This window comes from Dicentrarchus labrax, unplaced genomic scaffold, assembly GCF_905237075.1.
Source record: "Dicentrarchus labrax unplaced genomic scaffold, dlabrax2021, whole genome shotgun sequence".
Classification (NCBI taxonomy): Eukaryota; Metazoa; Chordata; class Actinopteri; family Moronidae; genus Dicentrarchus; species Dicentrarchus labrax.
In genome coordinates, this window is record NW_026136719.1 from 9209926 (window position 1) to 9233863 (window position 23938).

At 39.4% G+C, this 23938-nt stretch overlaps 1 protein-coding gene across 3 annotated transcripts in view; it reads right to left on the minus strand.

The window, feature by feature from the left end:
- LOC127351120 (zinc finger protein 609) overlaps window positions 1-23371 on the minus strand; it is a 71753-nt gene extending 48382 nt beyond the window's left edge. For 2 of the 3 annotated variants that reach the window (XM_051378360.1, XM_051378358.1), the window contains exons 1-2: window positions 22850-23370; window positions 671-1551 (exon numbers count right to left, since the gene is read on the minus strand). In XM_051378360.1, the coding sequence (XP_051234320.1) occupies window positions 671-1423 (753 nt within the window). In that variant the 5' untranslated portion in view covers window positions 1424-1551; window positions 22850-23370. Of the gene's footprint in view, window positions 1-670; window positions 1552-22849 lie in introns of all 3 variants that reach the window. The other variant, XM_051378359.1, reaches the window with a different exon arrangement.
- Window positions 23372-23938: the final 567 nt, after the last annotated feature.

Below are 23938 nucleotides of genomic sequence, written 5' to 3' on the forward strand. Positions count from 1 at the left end.
ACTGGTACTAATTTTTAATGCTGCATAAGAAATGTGTAAAACATGAAGGCACTTACGCATCCTCCAAACGAATTAAGCCTCTACCGTAATGAAAAAAAAAAAAACACCACCACTGTGTGGGCCGTTTCCTGTAGCTGGTATCATATTTGTCAAGGGTGCCCTTATTCGTCGTGTGGTAATAAAAGAGAAAACAACAGTAGGTCTTTTTATGCATCACACGTCAGGCAGCTTCAGGGAATAGAGTGCATCTCCAAACTTGCTGTAAGCGACAGCCTATCACAAAGCTCAGCTTGAAGAACCCTACAGTGTAGGGTCTTATGGTGTCCTATTGTATTATTCATAGCCTGATAATCAAAGTGGTGAAAGCCTGTATTGTTTCTAAGATACTTCTTACAGACAAATGCAACTCTGAAGTTGCTAACTGTTGTTGGCTTTTTAGATAAAGTGATAACGGAGTTGTTGCTAACACATTTCAATAACTGTGCTTGTTGAAAATAAGGAGTTCTGGGCACAATTGAAACCTGTAATAAAAGACTAATTACAAAACATAATCTACATTTTGATACTAACGTACAAATGTATTTAAAGCTGCAGCAACAGTAACTATACAAACATTAGGATCAACATAAGCCTGAGAAATTGACATCAAAAGTAAGAAGTAAAAACGTACCTTTTCATTTTTCACCTTCTTTAACGTCTTGCATTCACTATTACCATTTTCCACCTCCTCTGGTTCAGTTTTTGTGGTCAATGCTGGTACTATCCCAACAGGTTCAAGTGCAATATTCCCCATTTGATTGGCTTCTGCCAAGTCTGTTGATTGTGTGTTCTCAAAGGACGTATTACGACTATTCCCCAAAGCAACTTGGGCTTGAGACACAACATCCTTCTCTGCAGCAGCTATTGCCACGACTGGGGCTCCATCTGTTTTGTCCTTCTTACTTTTAGCCCCTTCTTTCTCTTTTTTACCACTCAGAACACCTCTGGAGGCTTTGCCCCCTTTTTCCATGTTCTTCCCAGAGGTGGAATTGTTGCCAGCAGCTCCTGCACTCGCTGCTGTGCCTGTTGGCTCCCCTTGAGTCCGTCCTGTAGTTTCTTTTTTGCCCCCATCTCCAGCTGAAGCTTTGCTACTATTGTCTTTAGAGTTCTTACTGCGCTTGTATTTGGATTTGCTTTCCTTGCCTTGAGAGCCAGACACTGGACTAACAAACCTGATGTTGTCAGGCAATGCTGCCACTGCACTGGGTGGTGCCGCCATGCCGTCCTTGGTGCCAGACATCTCAAGTTTGTCCTTCTCTAAGTCAGCGTCAAGGTCAATAATCAGATTTCCAACACCGATATCCCACTCATCCCCGCTGTCGTAAGTGTCCACCGCATTAGAGTCCACACCTTTCCCGCCTGCAGTGCCACCACTTAGGGACATTTTAGTGCCAACGGCCCAGGATTGCCTCAGTGAGGTCCGACACCCTCTCAGACGGTTGGGACTCAGGGGCAAGGGTTAGAGAATCCTCACGGTCTACTCGTTCCTGTCCCATTTATCCACATTTTGCCCTAGAAAAGAAAAAGAGAAAAGAGTTATATTAGTCCAATCATTCTGACATATAAATAAAAAGTACTACAGCTCTGCCATCACAGAACAGAGCTTTTCATTGGGTTCAAAACACCAAAAAAAATCGTCTGATCATGAGCCAGTAATTCTCTGGTGATCACTCCGCAAACCACTATGGTAATACCCACTGGTGTGACAGCACTGCTCCGAAACCCTCTCTTCATAATCACTTCCCACAGTCGTCATGGCAACCATGGGAAATGTAGCTTAAATCCTGCTTTGACAGCCAAGGTGGCCCCACTGTTCTGAATGACTGGTTCTCTTTTCACAAGGCACTGCTGATAGTGTCACTGCTGATAAATAAGGAGTAACTGGCCTCAGACACCCCCGCTCGGTTTATGGAGCCGTGCCTTTTCAACTCAAGAACACAATGGTAATCTTGCATTAACAGAGGGGCTTAAAAAACATGAATGAACCAGTGTGTGCTTCGGGAGGACAGCAGTTTGTTGTATTTGCTTACACAACATAGCCAAAAAGGTCACCGTGTTTCATATCTTTCAGCAAATAAATTCAAAGACAGATCCCCAGTTGTAATTTTAGGCTGCACATCAACAAAGATCTTGTTAACGGGTGTCTTACAAAATGGAAGTGCAATACATTGCTTGTTAAATTTTCACAATTTAGATGAACTATGTTCTCGGATTAACACGGGGTTTTATAAGACTATTTAGTTTCATCTAAACATTTGCTAATCTCTCTATGTAAAAATACGACAGTGATAGATTGAAACATGAACATCAGCTTGCTGTTGTTTGTGTGTTCAGTGGTTGTGAAAAAAAAGATCTCTTTAACATCTCTAATGTGTTATTTTAGTTATACGCTACATTCATATTATGCTGAGTAATTTTAAAATGTAAATCACACTGATATTTCCCTTGTGAATAACATGTTATTTAAAAACAGTTTGCCTTGTCAGCTGCATCACCATTACTGCTCTTCAGTACTCGCCTTCAGCATTGGCCAATTAGTTTGTCAATGTTAAATACCACAATCAATGGTGCTTGGAGTAGTAAAATTATTCTGGGAGGAAAAATGTTAATATTAATAAATGAATACATTTCACTGTATATCACAACTACTGTTAAAAGGCAACAGCCAATCCACTAGATAGAGTACTTGATACTCCTATCTGTTCTGGGAAGAAAATGTTTCAATGCACTAGTGTCTTAATTTAACCGCTCATAAGCTCCAAATAAACTGGCACTGACTTGACGATGAACTGGTCCCAGAAACACAAAATTTCCAGAAAAAAAACCACCACACGTAGCTAAATAATTAACACCTCTGAATTTCTCATACCCCCTTGTGATAAAGAACGTGACGGATAAAGAAACCTGAGCACAAAAGAGAGTACACAGTGCAGCCCCGCAAAGATCTTTATTTCTGATTAGTAGTCTTGGTGTGTTTGTTTTACGTTTCCCAGCTTGAGAAATAAATCCCACATTTTCTAGTGAAAAATTATTTAAAAAAATAAAACTTGTAGACTTTTACTGATAACTGTATCGATTTGGTGATTTTAGCCCAACTTTTTCAACATTACTTTATCTAAAAGTTCTCTAGTGGAAATCCTTGAATAGAACAACCACAAGCAACTCGAAACATTGTTTGTAACTTAAATAAAAATGTTTAGGATGAAGAAATTCCCACACTTTAAAGACAATGAATTGAATAAATGAACTGAAGAATTGATAAAAAACATTGGAACATGGATCATTCCTGTAGATTTTAAGTTAGCAAGTTGCTGAAGTGCTGCATATTTAACTCACTTATTACTTTTACTTAGATGTTAGACATGTAAAATTACAAACGCAGCAGAACGGCACGCCATTTAAACCACAAACTCTGAAATTATTACAAATTCACCTCACATCTCCAGACTATTAGCCTTATGTAAATACAGCTCATCTTGATGAGCTTATCGGGTCAAATCCTGAACCTTCTCCAATAAGTAACTGTGACATCATCCAAAGAGATTGTGTGGAGATATCAGCATATTTTCTGCTTCATTACTGTTGGTAGTACATTTAATATCTCTATAATGGAAGAGCTTAAAGAAATATTATACAGCCCTTTATGACACCGTGTACCAGACTCATTTCACGAGCCCCGTTTGATCTTCCTCAGGAAATAAAGCCTAAGAGATATAAAAACACAAACACTGCTCCTGTTTTAGTACAGATGCTGGTGCTCTAGTCTTTAAATGAATGCACCATCTACCATTACTCAGCTCTCATTAGCACAACGGTCCAAAATGGCAGCTGGATCACATAATGCACAGAGCTCATGTTGATTAAGTTAAGGGGCCATTCATATCACCCCCAGCAGTGGCAGAGGTAAAACTGTTGAACAATCATTTGATCACCGTGCCTGCTTATTCCGCCACAGATGGCTCCCCAAAGGAACAACAGTCAGTGGCAGGTTTTGGAGGGTTGTAGAGATGCAGCTGTCCCTGTTTGACTGGGTAAACAGTTGTGAGGTCTAATTTGTCCAACACCTCCACAAAAGAGAGGTTGTAACTCTATCGGCAGTTGACCTACTGTACTGCCCTTAGCTGGAACTGCAGAGCAAGCCCTTTTGAAAAAGCCCCACTGAGGAAATGTCCCAGCGAGTGCCCCGTTGAGCGAAAGGCATGCAGGCTGTGCAACTCCCAGAGTGCTTGTCCTTTTTTCACAGATCCAGTTTCATTCAGCAATCTATCAAAGAGGCCACATAAGCTGAACCGAACCGAAAAAAGACAGGGGGAAGGCGATTTCTGGTCGATTTGCTGTGGAACATGAATAAACCGGACCTGGCATACGGTAGTTCTCTGCAAGTGACTGTTAGGAATACCATCTGTGTATAAAATAGAAATCAGAGTATGAGGTTTGTCTATATTCTAGCACCAACTCTGTTCAGACACAGAGCGAAACACAGTACATTTAAGAAACGCTAAAACATCACTGTGTCCTTTCTAGCAACACAGATGCCAGTAATTCTCCAAAAAACATGGAATTCACCAAATATACATCTACAGCAAAAACAACAGCATGTGATGGATAACATATGTTTCCAGTGCTGTATGTCAGCAAGCAGAACAGGTAATTATAGTTTGAATTGCACAGATAAAAACAGCTTCTCAGCTCAGGCACAAATGAGATATGCCCTCAAATTAGGCATGTGTCGACACGAACATTTCGCAGTATGATTATCTGGGCCAGAACAATCTCAGTACATGATTTTATCTCAATAATTACTGAAGTAAGATGAAAATCTTCAAACAGTATTAAAACGTAGCTACTTTGATGACTAAAATCACTGTTTTATTCCATTCTACAACGGTTTTAAGGAGAGGACGGTTCCTTCTTTCATTCATTTAGAACAATAAATGTCATGAGCATTGGTTTTTGCCACGATAAATGTGCATTCACTAGCATGTCACTGGGCCCAGGCCTTTGCACGTTGTTGTTCTTGCTGTAATTACAATCGCAAAAACTTACACAATGCTATGATGTTTTTTATCTTTTATTGAGGTTTGTATGCAGCCATAATGATTAATGTCTCATCTCTGCTCCCAATACAAAAAATCTCATTAAGGGCTGAAAAATGCTTCTCCCCAAGTTACTTTAAATTGTCTTGCAGAGATTCAGATGGTTTGTCGCGGCTCACAGAGGAGCTTTTAAAAAAAACGCCTCCAAAATCTCAGCTACATGCTCTGCATAGCTGTGCCTCAGTGTATCAAACAAGCGCTGACTGGTTGAACAGTGAGGAACATCCAGGAGCACTGGGGTTGAGCAAACACCCCACACATACACAAATACATTAAACTAAATGGAAAAAGCAAAGGGATGGTTTGTTTATTTTCTGCCACTTTCATATATTTCTAAAGACAAATTAAGACAAATTAAGACAGATTCCTGAGCTGTTTTTAAATGTGTTTTTTTCTCTATACTAAATGATTGTTAATTAAAAGGAAAAACAAAATACTGAATATATAATCATGCCCACATAACTGCCCATAATCAGTTGGTTCACAATGTGTATAAAGAAGCTGTACGTGGTTACAAAATCCATCTGATATGCCTTCTGTATACAAGAATGCAAGAATATGCGAATGTTAGCAGATTAAAAAGCAACTGTGGCACCAACATATGCAGGAAAACATGAGTCTGGCAATGTGCATCATCTCTGCAGGTCATTTAGAGGCAGGTTCCCATCCACAGAGGCCCACAGTAACCTCCATGTAATTGGATTGAGTGCTTGAGCTGATTACGAAAATAGAAATGGACCCAGCCAATCCAGGTGATGGGAATCAGGAGTCTGTGGGTCAGCCAGCACCTTTATCAGTATAACATGTCATCGACAGGAACGCAAAGATCCCCAGCAAAGTGCGAATGCTCTGAGAACGCATGCATTACAAAGAGTCTCTACAGTTTATGAAAACACATGTATTCTTTATCTTTAGATCAAATTAATACATTATTAGAAACTAAATGAGGTCACTTTTGGTTGATACTCCTCAAAAGACACAAAAAGGTTTAGCTTGTCATGTTCCTGTTATTGCCGATGGGTATTTTCTTAGCCCTGACTGCAGCAGCTTTCTGCATCTCTCGGATTGGCAGCTGTATGACTCAAATCGACAGTAACCAAAGAAGTGTGAAATATGCAGATTGCTCTCTGGCTGATTAAGCTTTAATGTCCAGACTCTGGAGTGATGAAGCAAAAAACAAAGCTCTCACACCACACTGCCATCATTCTCCATGGTAGTTTTCCAGTACAGCGGGTAGGGTGGAGAAACAGAAATACAACAATCTGGCTTTTTCATTTGATTAAAAAAGGCGGCTGGTCGCCAGCAATTATCAGTATCTTGAATGCTTCACTCCCACATCAGGACTATCCACACTGAAGTGGATGAATCAGAGTGTTTTCAGGTCATTTAATTTGATTACAGTTCCTAAATGCTACCTGTTAACCAGGAAATGAGTAGTGCCTGTGCAGCTTCATGGACTGTTAAATGAATCACTATTTTATGTTTGAAATGCAGGTTAATTACCACAACTGTATCATGTGATCAGCTATACCCACATTCAAAGTGAGTGATCATAGATTAAGTTATAGGCATCATAAAACTGTCTTCTTGACATTGCCACAGAGCTCCTCGTCTTGTCTGAGCAGGCATATTACATAATTTACAAAATCCAAACCAGCTTTTTTCAGACTATAAAAAATATAGAGGATATAGATCTGTTTGAAAAGTTTAGTTTTTGGTGTGAAAAACAAGAACTCAAGACAGAGAAAGAAAAGTACATTTTAAAATTTAAGTAATGTGGCCAAAGATAAAATCCCTGCTGACCATAAGTTCTATCCACTCATCCTATTTTTGCATTAACAAAACAAGCTAAGGAAGAAAACTACAATCTCAAAACAATTCCATGGTACCTTCTTCTGGGACCTCTCTGGCCGTACTTCAGCTACAATATTCCACTCAACTACTCCACTCGCTTTTGGTGCCTCTCCTTTTTTTGGTACACTGCAGATAGTACTTTGAATAGTACCCCCACAACGTAGGCAGAGCTGATCATCAGAGCAATGGAGCTGGGCAAAGAACCACGAAACAATACACAAGAGCTGAGAAGCTGCAGCTCTCTCTTTCACTAATCCACACACTAACTACGCACACAAAAATTAGTGTTACTCTTATAACAACAGGATTTGAAGGGATGGTGTGTTCTTGATACATCTGCACTTCGTCAGTTGACCACAGTGTGGTTTTGCGGACTGACATTTTTTGAGTGAATAAAGAAATTGTGGCAGCTATGATGGTAGTTCACAGGGTTTATGCTGGATGCTTACTTTTTAGTCTCAGCTCAGCTCGCTTGGAACCTCGGGTGGTACCCAAAAAACACCAGGTACTATCCATAATGGAAAACAAAAAAAGCTGTACCATGCGATGGAAATGTGGCTTATTGTAGCACCCATATTCTATTCAAATAATGTTTATTGTATGCTTCTATAGATTAATAGTGCATATTACCAAGATGTGGGCTGGACTAACTAGGCTAATAAATGCTGTTTACCTGCAGTGATACCAGTGATACTTTGGTGTGTGCACATAGTGAATCCACAGAGTCCATACATCCAGCCTGATTAATTATTGGTTGTAAAGTGCATATGTGCTTATCTGCTTATCTAGCCAATGGTAAAGTCATTGAGACAAGGACAGTTTATCTGTATAGCATCTTTCAACAACAAGGTAATACAAAATACTTTACATAAGATGTAAAAGGCATTGAGACAAGATATAAAATATACACATAACATAAAAAGATACACAAAAAAAGGAATTCAATTTTGTTTATATAGTGCCAAACCAGAACAGAAGTTATCTCAGCACACGTATGTAAGTGGAAAGCATCACAAACAAACAACATTACAAACTAACCCATCTAACCCTGACCCTGAGTACAGATTGGACTCAAATATCTACATGGCTCAATGTATGATCATTATAAAAACTAAACATTTATTCAAAGCAGACCGAACGCACTGGTGGTATTTAGTCAGGCAGAGTTTGAAGAGACAAATGTTATTAGAGCAATTTATTTTTTTAAAGACAGACAGATAAAAGCACTAATGAGAAAAAATTGGGGGATGAAGCTAGCTGACATCTTTAAGTGACATACCATAATAGTGGATAAATGGAGATAACTGTCAACAAATTCAACTGATGACTATACGCATGAATAAAGACCTACTTGCCTAGTACTTGTGAAAGGCACTGTAATTATGGTGTGTACTCAATTAAAGATTTAAGATGATCACTCAGCACTAAAAAAGACACCATATTGAACTATGAGAATGTTAGGGGGCAATTACAGATTAGCTGGCTAACTAATGATTAACTAAATCTTTTCTCGAATCACTCAGCGATGTTTCAAGTTAGACAGCTTAAACTGACTTTGATAGTGATATCAATAGATTCAATGAAAGAACAAAGACTTGCTCTCAAGCTTTAAGTAGCTGACAGATGAAGTCAGCTCTGTGTGAATTGTAATCAAACTGAGCTAAATAACACTTGAATTATTAGAAGTAAACAAACATTTGGTTCACACGAATCAAAGCTCAATCAAGTGCATTTACTGCCATTTGATAGTGGAATTGTTTGCCATGGTAAATTATTTTTATTCTCATTTATGCAAGCTATAAAGTATACACACACGCACACACAAATGCCTGTCACAAAGTACTCGTTCGTGGTGAACTACTATTAGCAATAACTTCCTTTTCAGCATAGTCTTAACATTAGTCTCCAACATTTGTAGAAAGGAAAACAACGGAAAATAAATGCTACTAAGACCATACCAATTTGTCAAGCCTAAATAGCGGTGACCAGTCTAAACTGGGAATTCTACCCACCCATGAGTACAAATAAATAATCAAATTGTGGCTTGTCTGTGGCAATAGCTGATGCAGTGGATGAAAAGAACATGCACACATTGGTCAGAGTGTAAGGAAAGCCCAATCTTAAAACCTTGACAAGGTGCCAGATTGATTTTTCCTGTGTTCAAAGAGGACTCTAGCAGAAACACGAGGAGCTCCATTAACATGCTCAGCCATTCCACTCTCCCATGATTTCTGAATTACAAAAGCCAGTCCCTAAGATTCTCAAAACACTTCTCATTATCTTTGCTCACTTCATTCTATAATTGAGACGCTCTGTCTCAATGCAGATCAATAGTAACAGCAGCATCTACTGTGGCACACTTGTTCGTGTACGTGGGCAATTGTAAAGACGGCTCACTGAGTGTGCATACTTAATCTCTTGGTGCAGAGGCTTTAGGTTGAAATCTGTAATGTGTGTTTTCTCTTTATTAATATATCTTTGCTATATCAATTTATATGGTGAAATGTGGTATACCACCAATAGACTACATTTACCACTGGAGATGCTTTTTATACTCTCCATGCTCGCCGCAGTTCATCTAGTTTCGTTGTCTTTCAATGCCATCTAACCTCATTAGTTCAGTAAATAATATATTTGCATCCATGACAGTACATAACATGTTAACTGCATAACACCATGGTGGAAAGTCCCTACAATAATTACACCAGATGCATCATCTTAACTGGCATTTGAACGTTCAGAAAGGAACTAATTTCAGTTTTATAGTACTTATAGTTTGTGACTATCTGTAAAATCACTGCAATGAGTGGCATATGCTATTTAAAGTATTAGACAATCTAATGGAGAACTCTCCCCTATTAAGTAACATTCTAGCAATTTATCAATAATTATTATTATCACAGGTTTATGTTATATTTCCATAACAACTGTAAAACTAAGTGAAATTATTACATTGTGATATTAAAGCAGCTCTTCAAGTATATTCTAGTGTCATCTGCATAGCAATGCAACTGCATATTTAGCATGTGAACTGTGTACATACTAAGAACAGAAGAGACCAAGTAATGACTTCTGTGATAATGTAAGATAATATAAATAAGGAGGTATCTATATTCTGCTTGATGCGAGGGCTATGCCAACACTAGCACTGGACTTAATAATCTGAAATCTAACATTATCGAGAAAAGACCAAAAGAAAAAATTAAATCTTAACAATAGCAAGACAAAAGCGCAATATATAGAATGGGTTGCAGATGTCAGGTATACTCAAAGTGCCAACTAATATGATTACTTACTTACTTGAATGGAAATGTTTTCAGGGTTTATGGTTTGCAAGTTTACTGTAGTGCTAGAAAACAAAGCAAGCGAACTTCGCCATTACATTAGCCAAGGAACTGAATTATTCAAAAACAGGAGAAGTACCAGTGGACATGAGGAAACACTTTAGGTACTTTGTGTTGACTTTACTGTTGACAACTACACCCCCTCCACAGCCAGATACACTGAGGTGGTATAAATAAAACCTCAGGGTGTCTTCCCATTAGGCATTGCTGTCATGGCGCTGTGAACTTAATGACTGGTGTTCAGAGCTGATCTCAAGATAGTCTTCATACATGACGACAAAAGGTTCACACAATAAGACTAAGAGGCAAGATTCTGACATCCTGTCCTCAAAGATCTTGTGGCATAAAGACACGAAGGTTCAAAAGTATAAAGTAGACAAATCCAAAGCAAAGGCAGTAGTAAACAAACATAAAATGGCAGCAACTTCCTGAGTGATTGCTTATTTATAGTCTTCTGTGATTGTACCAATACTGTATATAAAGGTTACTGTACTTCAGTTTGTTTCATTATTCATTAATTGAACAACACTGTCAGTGGAATTTTTGAGATGAGTAATTTCACAAGCCAGGATTGATCAACTATCAGTGTCAGCTACCTACAGTCCATAAATTTCTGATTTGTTGTTTGTTTGATCTGGTTACACAAGCTGTCAGGCACAACCCATTGTATTACATGCAAATGAACGGCAAGTTAAGCACAACCTAATCACATGTAAAAGGAATTAAATTAATTAAATCGTTTATTCAGAAACAAACAATTGTAAATGAGCTAACTGCAGCTGCAGGAGAGACAAGTCTCTTTTAAAAGATGATATTTTCTGAAGGTGGTAAACCAATGTTGACGTGTGATCTTCCCAGTGTTAAGTATAGCAGAAAGGTTGGTAATGAGAATTCACTTCACACTGAACCCTGCATGAGCTCAGTACTAGAAACACTATTGTCGAAATATCTCAGTAATTTCTGAACAGGGCCGTTGGGCCAAATGATAAAAATCACCAACAGCATGACTTGAATACTATCATAACATTTATCAATAGGTCTAATCCATGTACCTTAAGAGTATTTCCTCATAAAACACACAGCTCTGGCTCTCTCATTTTCACTTGTACTCACTTAGATGATAGGATGTAATCATTACAGTTTAATGGGTATTTCCTCTTTAGCGCCTGATTGTTTTTTTCCTGGGATGGTCTCAAACTTAAGTCGCTGAACTGTTCAAAGTAAACAAACCAGACTCAGGGTCACCGTACAATGTTAAGGACGTTTGATTTTTATCAGACTCTGGAATCAGCTGCAATGTGGGGGGGTTGGGGTGGTCAGTAAACTCAGCAGGCTCAAGCTCTTTCTCATTAGAGGATAATCAGCGTGACCGTCGCGCCTGACTGCCTCCAGTTAGCTCGACTGAAATCAGGCTTCAACTCAAGATTATTAACTGATTTGAAGACACCACTAAGCCAAACCAACGATGCATGTTTCCTTTTGCACGTTATATGGCAGAATTTGACCCAGCTGCCACAAAACAGTTTGTTAAAAAGGGTTCATTTTTGAGACTCTGCAAGGCACTTACATGCTAATTTCCACTTAAAAACTCTAAACTACAGAGGGGAGCTTGCAAAGATGAATAAAGTATCACATACCAACATGACAACACATTTGGAGAACAAGGGAATACTTGCTGTCAAACCTAACATGGCAAAGATTATATTAAGGTTTTAAGATCAACAGATGTGCCACATTTTCTTCTTAAGGCGCTAAATCCCGGTCTGAATGGAACAAAGAGAAAATCAAGCAGCCAGCTTCAAGATGTATAACCCAATGCTGCAACAAGCAATTTACAGTGCAGTTGTTTACAACCATGTGCCAAACACCCAGCATAAAGATTTTTTGTCTAAAGCTATATCTCATTTGCTGAACACAATTTACACCATGACACCAGAACAGTGCTGACATTTGAAGGCAGTTACAGACACAGGTTAGCATATTACCGAACAAAGCTTGTTTGTGAGTAAATGTTTGTTCAGAAATTATATTTTTTTGGTTCAGGAATGATGTTTTTCTCTTCATCCAACACATACGTCAAATATTTGCCCATTTGCTTTCTGGCTGAACACTAAGGGTGGGAACATTAAAGAGAGAAAGACAAAAAAAACCTAAAACTAAAACTTAAGTTCATTTCGCCCTTATTTGATTGTGGATAAAACTAATGCAGCAGATAAATCCAGGTAGGACATGCACATACTGGTGACATACACTGCTAAAACACTGTACCAACTGTGAATTGTTATAATGTTGTGGAATATTTTCCCCATGCATCAATGCTGTATAAAAGGTTTTTTCTCCTCAATCCAAAATATAAACAGAAAAGAAGTTAAATAAATATGTTGGGTAAAGTAGGCTTGTTTTTCTACTTAAATACTGGCTGACAAATGAGGGCGAAGGAAGAGTTGTGAAAGGACAAGGCCTGAGGCTAAAGAGCAGACAGTCCCTTGTCTAACACTGCTGGGTGTGTGTGTGTGTGTGTGTGTGTCTGTCTGTCTGTGTCTGAACATTTCTGTAACAGAATAAGATAAAGACAATTTTTTGCTTCAGTCTTTTATGTATTGTTTATTACAAGCATTCCTGCACGGGCAACCTGCCAGGCCAGATTCAAACAAATTCTTACTGAAATACCCATCTGCACACAATGCATTCAGTCAAGCAGATACTATCTAAGAACAACTTCTGTGGTTATTTCATACTGTCGAACTAGTTTAATCCATATTAAATCTGCTAATGTACTATTTTGCAGATGACTTTCCAGGAGAAACTATGAGAACCACGAGAAGACAACAGGGCCACTACTGAGTGACTAATATACTGCACTACTGTTTGTTCCATGGACAGTTGAGGTGTTGCCATGTGAATGTCTAACTAGAGAGAGGGCATAGACAACCATTAACCTCAAATAACTGCCTGCCTCTCCTCCAGCAGCTGCTTAACAGAGGCCAAGTCAACAAGCGGGGCTTCAAATAGCATTGTCACTCTCACATGGTAGCTTTCCAGAATCAATGCAACAGTGATCTGTTCCTGAGAGGCACAAGTGTCACATTCAGAAATTGATGTGTATCAGGCATAAGCACCAATTTAGACCCAATTCACGATTGATCCGAATACTGCAGGTTCTGACGGGGCTGTATCAATTAATGACCGATTATCTCTACATATCACATCCCATTAAACAGGCTTTCTTCCTTCCACCCACCTCGTGCAGCAGGAAGTCTTGCTCCTAAAAACGCAAAAGTAGGCAGTAACATCAGACAGTGAGTGCTGACACACCCAATCACTGCCGGCAATGAAATGCTGGAAAAGTACCTTGTTATATTTCACTGACCCGGTATGAAGTGATAAAACAAGACTTGTGTATTGCAGTGCGTTCATATTTTCTCCAACTCCAAAACTGTATAATTGCTTGTACAACCTCTTCACCAAGGCTCACTCCCAATTTTCAACTCATATTATCCCTCATCCAAACCGTTTAGACACGGCGCAAACTGAGTTATGTATTCTGTTTCATATGGTCTTAAACTCCTGAAATTACACTGCCACTGTAAACAGCCATAGTTTCCATGTTTCAAAATAGCAACAAATGTTTATTTTTTTTGTTAAATGTTTTCCTTATTCAGACGTCTGACAGCATTGTTTACATATTCACTGCCACTATGACTGTTTGGTGATCCATTAAAAAGGGAATGACAAGGTTACATGTGCATCCACCTGCAAAACTGCAAGTCAGCTAGGTCAGCGCTCAAATGCTCCGTCACCCTGAAAACTATAAAGAGCAAAGGTTTGCTTGCTTTTTCCTCGGATTGTAAATGATGTAAACGCCTTCGGTTATCCATCTACATCTCCTATTCCACATGCCTGTCTGCTTTACTATTCTCCAACACCATCAATCTTCCCTCATAGTGCCTGACAAATGAAATGCAAAGCAAACAAGTAGACTGTCAGGCATCATATTCCCCCTCTTATGTCAACATTTAATACATTTTCTTTGTCAGACTTCGGTAAGGTGAAAGTAAAACCTAAGACAACCGTTCAACCTTATACCTAAGTCAATGGCACCAATGCTCCTTTTTAGCAATGCTACACTATATATCCATATTTAGTCTGATATATTCACAGCTTGGAGGATCCCAATATTTCACTTTACTACTAATAACACTAAAGCTGAATTTATGGTTCTCTATTGAGTTGTTTCACTGCTCCTGCCGTGGATGCCTACGGCGCGCCGACTGATTTATGGTTCAGAGTAGGATTTAACCCATTGATTGTCGGGGCACTGTAACCGCACTAGATGGATGTGTTTTACATTATCAGACCGTGTTATGCATTTATTACGCATCTTAAGTAATTGGGTTTACTTTCATTTATTCCCTTTGTTATAGACAGAGAGGATTGTGGTTGGAAAAAGGTTTGCAGTGGAAATGGCTTTGCAAGATTACAAAATACATATTTGTCAAACATCACTGAAAAGGAGGATCACAGAGCCTTTTTTCACCCTACTCCATGTTGTCTTCCCTATCAACAAAATCCTACCAGCAATGGAAAAATGTAGCAGCAAACACAAAGCACACCAAGCTGTCCAATTACAATTCTTGTGGTCTCTATGCAGCCCATATTGCGTCCGTTGCCCCGCATGTAGATACCACATCATCCCAACACAGGGGCATAAATCTGCCTTAAGCTGTTGACTGAAACGTTACCCACCCATATTTTTCCAAACCAGTCAGGACAGTCCAATCCACTTATGTTGAAGCCACAAGATTGCTTCTCTGACTGTTTAGACAAATGTCTACACTGCAAACGCTTTCATGCGCAGTAGGCATCACAGCAACAGCACTGCAGCTGGAAGAAAAACAATGTGCACTGCCTGCAGCTAACATGCAGTTTTTGTTCTGTAAAGGGTTAGTAAAGAGCGTCATTTTTACTGTGTAGCCTGATTTGCTTCATTAATATTTCAACCCACACTGCCCGGTCGATACATTTTGTAGTGCTCTCTGGCTGCTTGTAAGTTGCCCTTTCTTGTTTATCAGACCTCATTTCTAAAAAAGGTACAGATTTTTTCCCCTTCAAATAACTATTTTGTCTACAAAATGTCAGTAAATAAAAAAAAGGCCTGTTATAATTTCCCAAAGGCCAAGGTGATGTATTCAAATTACTTGTTTTATTCAACCAACAATTCAAAAATCCAAAGATATGCTGTTTACCATCACAAATGACACAGAAGAGCAGCAAATTCTCATATTTGTTGTTTGTTGTCCCAGCTGGAAACCACAAAATTCAAAATAGTTCCCAATTAATTTTGTGTTGACTGAATGATTAACCAACAAATCCTTACATCTCTAGTTTTCACTTCTCTTTTGTTTGGGTTCAACTAGCAATCAATATATTGTCTATATAGTGCCTTGTCTATTTTACCAGCTTTTCATATGAACGTTGATTGCATGTTTTGATCATGATCATTTAAATAATTTAATTGCACATTTCCAGAAGAAGAGATTAACAGGGAACGTGCCAGGAGAAGACTTTGGATGGACCTTGTCTTCAGGGTTCGTCCATGAAATAGTTATGAGATTTTGGATGAAAACATGCTTGCTTAGGTGCTTAGATTTTATGCCAAGGACAGACGAATCAGTTTGTTGGTAACTAAAAACACAACCACGCTGCACAAAATGGTCCTACACAAAGGGCCAAATGTGGTTGCCGAGGGCAACTGGCCAACTGCTATTGTCAAACCTCGTGGGCACTAATATGATGACCTGTAACTACAAGCCAAAACGGACTATTTTGCTCAAATTGACAAATCTAATTGGGTGTCTAGTAACTGATAATGTATGTGTGAACCAGTTTTGAAGCCACCCTATTAAATGTAAAGCTTAAAAAAGAAAGAGAAAGATGCCACTGGTGCCATAACATCCAGTACTAGTGTCTTTATTAATGTTGGACAGCTGTAAACACATATTGCCTATTAAACTAGCCCTGTGATATTTATATGTCCTGAAGAATCAAACAACCGAAACCCAGTTAATTCTTTATCCATGCGCAGTAAAAGGAGCTGGACATAATCACTGTGAGCCTGAAATGACACTTCAGTGGTCCATAAACTGGAGCTACTTTGATGGGAATATGTTTTTAAACTAAAACGGATGTAAAAACTCGACACATCTGTTACCATGTGTGCTCAGGCAGCGAGGTGGAACTGGATAGTAGACCTCTGTTAACATTAACACAGTTGTGCACTGAAAAAAAAAGGATCTTCACGACGTATTGACATTCCTATCGCAATTCCACTTGATCATGTGTTTCCACTTAAGACTGCAGCAACCGTGTCATTTGTGAATAGTCTCTCATTTACTTGTCAATATCAGAAGTGAGACATGTATCATCCCAGAGAGACAACGGGTTTTTCTTTGATCGTACAGATGACGGTGGGTTCTGTAGTATGATTAGGGCAATGGGGAAAGAACCACCCACTCACTGTCACCACACTCAACTATTGATGTGCTCTGAGGAATTCTCACACATCTTCACAGACCTCTCATGCTTGACACTAAGCTCAGCTCAGAAATGTGTCTTTATAACAGACCTACAGCTAAAAATCAAGCTGACAACATGTAGGAGAGCACTAGACTTAACTGCTTTCTGTCAACAAATTAGGTTATCGAATTGTAGAATGGCTATTAACATTTTCATACCGTGTTCTGTACACTGGCGTATCAATCAACCCCTTCGTCAGTGGATAATTGACATATGTAACTTGCAGTGAAAAGATCACCAGTGTCTGGGAACAAGTGAAGCGAGAGTGACAAACGAGGTCACGTTGGTTATGAGTGGATGAATGAAGACAGTACTGAAAGCAATAAGCGTGTTAAACATACTAATGCAATTTGACAGGGATTCTTTATTAAAACACAAACACAAAAAAATCACCTTAAAACAGCTTGAATTGACTCATAATTTTAGTGGCTTTTCCTTCTAAGAACACAGAGGACAGCACTTTAAAACCAAAGGCAAATGAGACAGCGTTTTTGCAGCACTCAAGACTGCTGTGCCGGAAAAGCTGACAATATCTTTATAGCTTGTGTGTGGGGTGGAGAGAGTTGAGTGTAACCTGGGCTCGCATCCCAGGAAAAGATGGATCACCACTCTCTGGCAAAGAAGCAACTGTGCATCAAGAATTCAAAGTATGCTCTTTCCTGCTGTAATTGGCAATTCACTAGTGAGAAATCCAATCAATGCTATAAAAACTAAAGCAGAGTTGCATGTTCTTTGACCCGTGATATGACTTTACAGTTCAAATGACAACTGTCACATCCAGTCAACTTTTTCAATTTAACTTGCAGCCCCTTGAAAATAAAGGAGGTAATATTCTCCAGTTCACATACATTTACACCCAACTAGAAGTGTCCCAAGCTGGTGCGCAGGACGGATGAATGGTTGGATCAATACTGACTATAGAAATGCAGATCTATCTCATCCCCCCCCCATTACATTTCAAGTAAACCGCAAGCTGCCAGAGAAACATTTCACCGTGCTTTGACATTTTGTACAAGCAAACAAAAACATCACTTTTAATTAATGATATTTACAGAGGCCATGTGAGTCTGTGACTGACGTGAGCTGTTTTTGGAGTCACATTTAAAAAGCTGTTGTTTCCACAGCTACTATTTGTGCAACACTGAAATATTTCTCAGGTGAACGCTGCATTTGAACCACAGCATTTTGTTTCTGCTGGAGCTGAAGAGACAATCCGAACAGCCACCCACAACAGCCCCAGATGATACTCCTCTCAACGAACATTATACAAAAGCACTATAAAACACAATACAAAACACTTAACCCATTACAGGAAAGCTCTGAAGCGGGCCTTTTTCTAATGCAGACCTGTTTAACAAAAACTACTTAACAAATATTAATGCAAAGCCCACTGTAGCACGTGTGCAATATGCAACTGTAGGAAAAAGACTCTAGGGCTGCAACTAATGATTATTGTCATATGATTATTAATCTGCCAGGTTCCTTGATTAATCACGTCATGAAATGGCATCACAATTTCCTAACTTGATTCCATCAACTGACCAAACCCAATTATATCTATTAACTGTGACATTAAGCTGCAAATTTTCACATTGGAGAAGCACATTTCAAAAGAGCTGCAGATGAATTTTCTTTTGTTTCAGTTTTACTGTGTGTTGACACAAAGACCCTTCCTTGAGGTTTCTGCCTGTCAATAGCACATTTTTCCTCGCCACTGTCACCAAGTGCTTGCTCATGGTGGGGATTGTTGGGTCTCTGTGAATAATGTTAGAAGAAGTACGGTCCACACCTGTGTCTTGAGATAACTTCTGGTATGATTTGGTGCTGAACAAATCAAATTTAACTGAATTTGATTCTTGTTAAATGCAGTTGATTGATTATTATGTTCAAATTATGCGATTTGCCACTGCACTGACAATGAATTTACAATTACTGACTATCTTGTAGTCTGGCCATGCATTTTAAGCTGTTTTTTCCTGCGGACTCTTTTCTTCTCATTGTTGAATGGTGGAGCTTAAAGATGCCCAACCCCCATTACTGAAAGAGGACCACTTCGAATAAATCTCAACCTCGGGGAAACACTGTATGGGTGTTTTCAACTACAGAGATGCTCCATCTCATTTCAACGTGTCTAATGACATTAACGACATTATGAGGCTATATGGACTCCCCGCCGTAGAGGGAATTAAGGAATGTATACGCTTCTCATTTATTCGCATGCGTTTGCCAAAGTAAAAACCAGTATATGTTCATTTGTGGGTTTACATTCACCCAAATAAATGTGTTAATTCAAGTGATTTTAAGGTACATCGAAAGCCTTCAAATTACCAGCTACCTTTAAAGATATAGGCTAAATCCTTTCTTACTTTGCCATCAGCTGTGTGTGTATGAGATGATGGGAGCCTTACAAAGCCAACATAATCCCCTTGTCCTGGACTAATCTGATGCCCTGGACCTCTAAACAAACACTGTTAAATTCTCTTCTTCTACACGGTTTCTTTGATACCCAACCTGATGTGGAACAGATTTTAAAAACTACAAACTAACTACAAACTAATCACAGTTTTTTTTTTTTTGGTGGATCTTTAAGACTTAATATTTCCCTCTAGCTTACAGAAACACATTGAACTGAAAGCCACAGTGTCATCACAAACATCTCCACGCTCTCCCACTGAAAAGCGGTCTCATCCCAGCAGCTTAGTTATCACAAAAATCAAATCGATGGATAAGTTAACGAGAATTTCCTCAAGTGGCATGCTCTCATGTTCACCTCGGGCTCTCATCCAAGCATTGGGCAAATTTACACAATCTCTGACAACTATAAAATGTCATGTTAGTCTGTGGAGCTTAGAGTCTTAAATTTCACTTCCATTTTACAATTGATGGCTCTGTCAGACTGTAAAAAGTGTGTCTGGCGTGCTACAACACAGCTCCTAACACCCTTACAGTGATTAGAATAAATTACTACTAAAAAAAAGGTAATCAGATGGAGAGGAACTGCCTTTGAAAAGGTAGTCAGCTGGAAAGGAAGCAGTACGAGCTCTCTGCCTCACAGTGAGCTGGTACAGTGAATATTCCTTGAAAAGAACAAATACCACAAAGAACTAGTAGAAGTATTAACAGTGACACTGGTGCTGTAACAATTATTTTGCCGGCTACACTATTTCAATTTTGAGAAGGAAATCCTTGGTAATGTGAATCCTCTGGGCTTGACTGTGTTATATTACCGTCTCCTGTATTTATTTCAGTAAGTGCATGAGAAGAACAAGTAATAAAAGAGGTCTGGACAGAAAATACCCTTCAAAATGTATAAAAATCAATACATACAGAGTCAGTAATGAATCAATACTGACCAAAAACTTTTACAGCCTAAGTGAATGGCTTGAATCATTTATAGGCACAGCTGACAAATTACAGTAGCTCTAGTAAAGTTGATCTTCTCACTGCTCCCTGAACCAAAATACCCTTTTGTGGCTGACAGAGTTAACCGGTGAAAATGTCCCACGTACTACGCACAACGCACACAATTCATTTAGTGCCCATATCTTTCTCTCCTGTGTTGACATTACTTCCTGTATACAAACACCTGAAATCATTACCAACAACTAAACGTCTGGCTACAATGGCTGCTGCAGCACACACCAAGGCTACGCTTCAAACAAAACCAACCGCTGTTTCCAACTGACCTCTCTGACGAAGCGTTAAGTACTGACAAAACCACACGTCTGCTGCAAGCGAACGGGATACGACACCGGATAAATGCATGGTGCAAATCAGCCATGTTTTATTGCATGACACACTGGAACAAAGTGGATTAACAGTACAGTGAAGTATTGCCACAGTTGTGTGTAGGAGGATTCCTTCTTACGCCTGCACTGGTGTTTAGGTTTTTCCCTTTATCAGTGTCACCAGCAGTTATTGCCACACCCGGACAATGGAGCTGCCAAACTGATATTCAAACATAAGCGGCAGCATTAGCCAGGACTGCTTAAGGCTCTTTTAGGAACGAGTACACATGTTTTCACTGCCAAAACATTCAAAGTTTCCTTTTCTCTCCTGGTGATTGGCGCATTTATCTGAACAAATAGCCCTGACAGTAGGTAATTAGGCATTTCAGCAACCGACTTAAATTGACAAACAAACCACCCTTTCCACTGAACACGTCTTATTGTTAGCTTATTCCTTGAGCTTGCCGTCATTTATGGACAACTCTAGTCAATCCTTGGGTGGGTAGTGCGCACTATAGCCCAACCAATACTGGATATTAGAGCAATGTATCATAATAGTATTATTGGTAACAGATACTGATCCCATATACGTGTTTTTTTTTGGACCAAGAAACAAACTAAACAAGATTTATTCTGTGTAAATATAAACTTGCAATGTCTCGTTACGCATCGGCCAAACATGCAGCATACACCGAAACCAATACATTTGTAATTATCTACACCCAGATGTACTGTCCTGTCCAATTTATCGGTCTAAGCAAAACTGAAATCTGGCACAATGTTAACCCCTCTCTCAAACATGTCCCTATGAGGTAATGCTGAAAACTCCCTGAGACTCGCCAGATGGAAGAAGTTGCACTGTAAGCACTAATCGGTTAGTAGTTAAAAACCGAAACAACACACATAACATATGCGAAACAACCAATTATATTTGATTAACTGTTAGCCGTGGTGCATTGGGAGCAACGAACAAGGCCTGCGCAAAAACCTTATTAACTTTATCTCGCTTGTTCGCCTCCACAACGCCGATTAAAACCCTAATCTCGTACTTTTGTCGCCACAAACGCCTCATTTTGCCTATGCAAATATGGCGAAATCCATTATACACAATTACTGCTGTTTAAATCATTCGATTGGATACTTTGCAACACTTTTGGAGAAACTTGCACAGGTTGTGTAGTCAAAGAAATCTAAATGTTTAATGTTGTTATAGCAAACGCAAGATATTGGGGCTGCAGACTTCTTGACCAGTCTTTAATGTGGTACAGTCCCATACTCTATAGAGCACCACAGACCACAGCCGTAGCCCATAATGATGTTGTAATTAATAAATACACCTGTAAATAAGTGTTTTGTGCTTTAATTGACTCACTTCAGATGAAAAAAGAAGATTTTGTTCCCCTTATTTCCATTTGTCAGACATCCCTAACTCACTAGAGGGTCATTACACCATAAAACCACCAACCCCCCCCCCAACTGAAGAAGACTTTGTTGTAGATATAAACTTGTTTCAGCAGCGGAACTCAAACACAGGGTCAAATAAAGAATAAAAACATTACAATTTTAATCAGGAAACAAAACAAATAAACCCCAACGGGCGTCCCTTTGGGGGGGGGTTCCCGGTACCCGGTACCCGGCCTGGGTACACACTGTAATCACCACACTGGAGGAATCCACCTTAAAGCATTTGTACCAAACATTTAACTTTAACCCCAACTTACTAACACAAACAAGAGTTGTTGTTTATAACAAAAAACAACAACAACAACAACAAACGTTACTCTCCTCGAGGCGACCGTTACTAACCGTTGAGTCGAATTAAAACGGTCATTAAAAAACAAAGCTAAAGCTATTCCGGTTTAACTTTTAAACACGTTGTTTTTTTTCCTCCCTCCCTCTCTCTCCCTCCACATGTGAGTTGAAACTTCCAGGGAGCTCAGGAGAAGTGGGGCTACCTTAGTTTGCTGTAAACGAGCTGATGTGACGGCTGGCAGACTGAAACAATGAGCTCAGAGAGTGCAGTCAGGCTTGGCTAGCTCCGCTCTGCTGCTGCATGCTGTGCTGGCTGTACGGTGGGAAAGCTAGCCAAGCTCGCCTTTGCACGCAAGGCTAAGGCTAAGTGGCTAACGAGTCGTAGCACTATCAACAATAAGAGAGAGAGAGAGAGAAAGAGGAGTTAAAAGAATAATAATAACATTTAATAATGACTTACCGACTTAGCTAGCCACTCCTATTCCAAACCCTGGTCTGTCCATGGTGGTGTGCACTCCGTTAAAGAAATAAATCAGAGTAATGGGGGTGGTTGGGGGGGGGGGGAAGGGGGGTTTGAGTTACAATAAAACCTGTGAGAAAATAAAAATAATAAATGTGGAGCCCCAGGAAAGCAGCGGCCGCGGACTCCCCCAACACATCCAACACAAGAGAGGAGGGGAGGCCAGCGATTCACTGGACTTCTGCCATCACACTCCGAGATACCGTCCACATCGAAAACAACCGGAGTCCGGAGGGCATTTTTTTTTTTTTTTTTTTAATCGGTGCGGTGTTTATATATATTTAAAAAAAAAAAAAAAAAAAAAAAAAAAAAAGCCCTCCCCCTCCGACACAAGTCCAGTCCTCTCCCGCGACCTTAACTGGCGATTAATCCCGCAGCGGATCGCTTCCCGTCCGGGTTAATTCCTCCGTAGCTCGCCCTGTTTCTGGAGGAGCGCCGTGGTGGTTCTTCGTGTGGGAACTGATACAATGTAGCCAACCAGCGGCAGCGGGAGCGGACGGGAAACCCAGGATGAGACGTTCCAGTCGGATTGAACTGTTACAGTCCACCGGCGCCCCGGCTGGAAAGATCCGGAACTGGATCCACCGCACTGCGTGGACTGTGATTTAGTTTACAGCTAATATAAAACAGTGGTTGTTCCTCAGATATTTCCCTTTTCTATCACTGAGTACAACTGACTGATTTTAATGGATGTTTTCGTATTTTCTTTTAAAAAATGTGATCCAATTACTAATCACCTGTTAAAAATGGAGTCAGTAACCAAATCCAAGTATCACAATATTAAAGGAACATCACTAAAAAAATACTTTTAATGCTAGAAAATTAATAGTTCCACAAAACATCCATAATAACTGACATGTTTTGCAGTTTTTTAAATATACATATACTGTATATTCCAGTGTTTCCAACAGAGTGACACAACAACAGCAATGATTACAATAATATACATGCACATACATATACATAAGTACATATACATACAATTTTAGGGTTGCTGTGTGGAGTTTGTCCCATTTTGTTGGTGTTTAT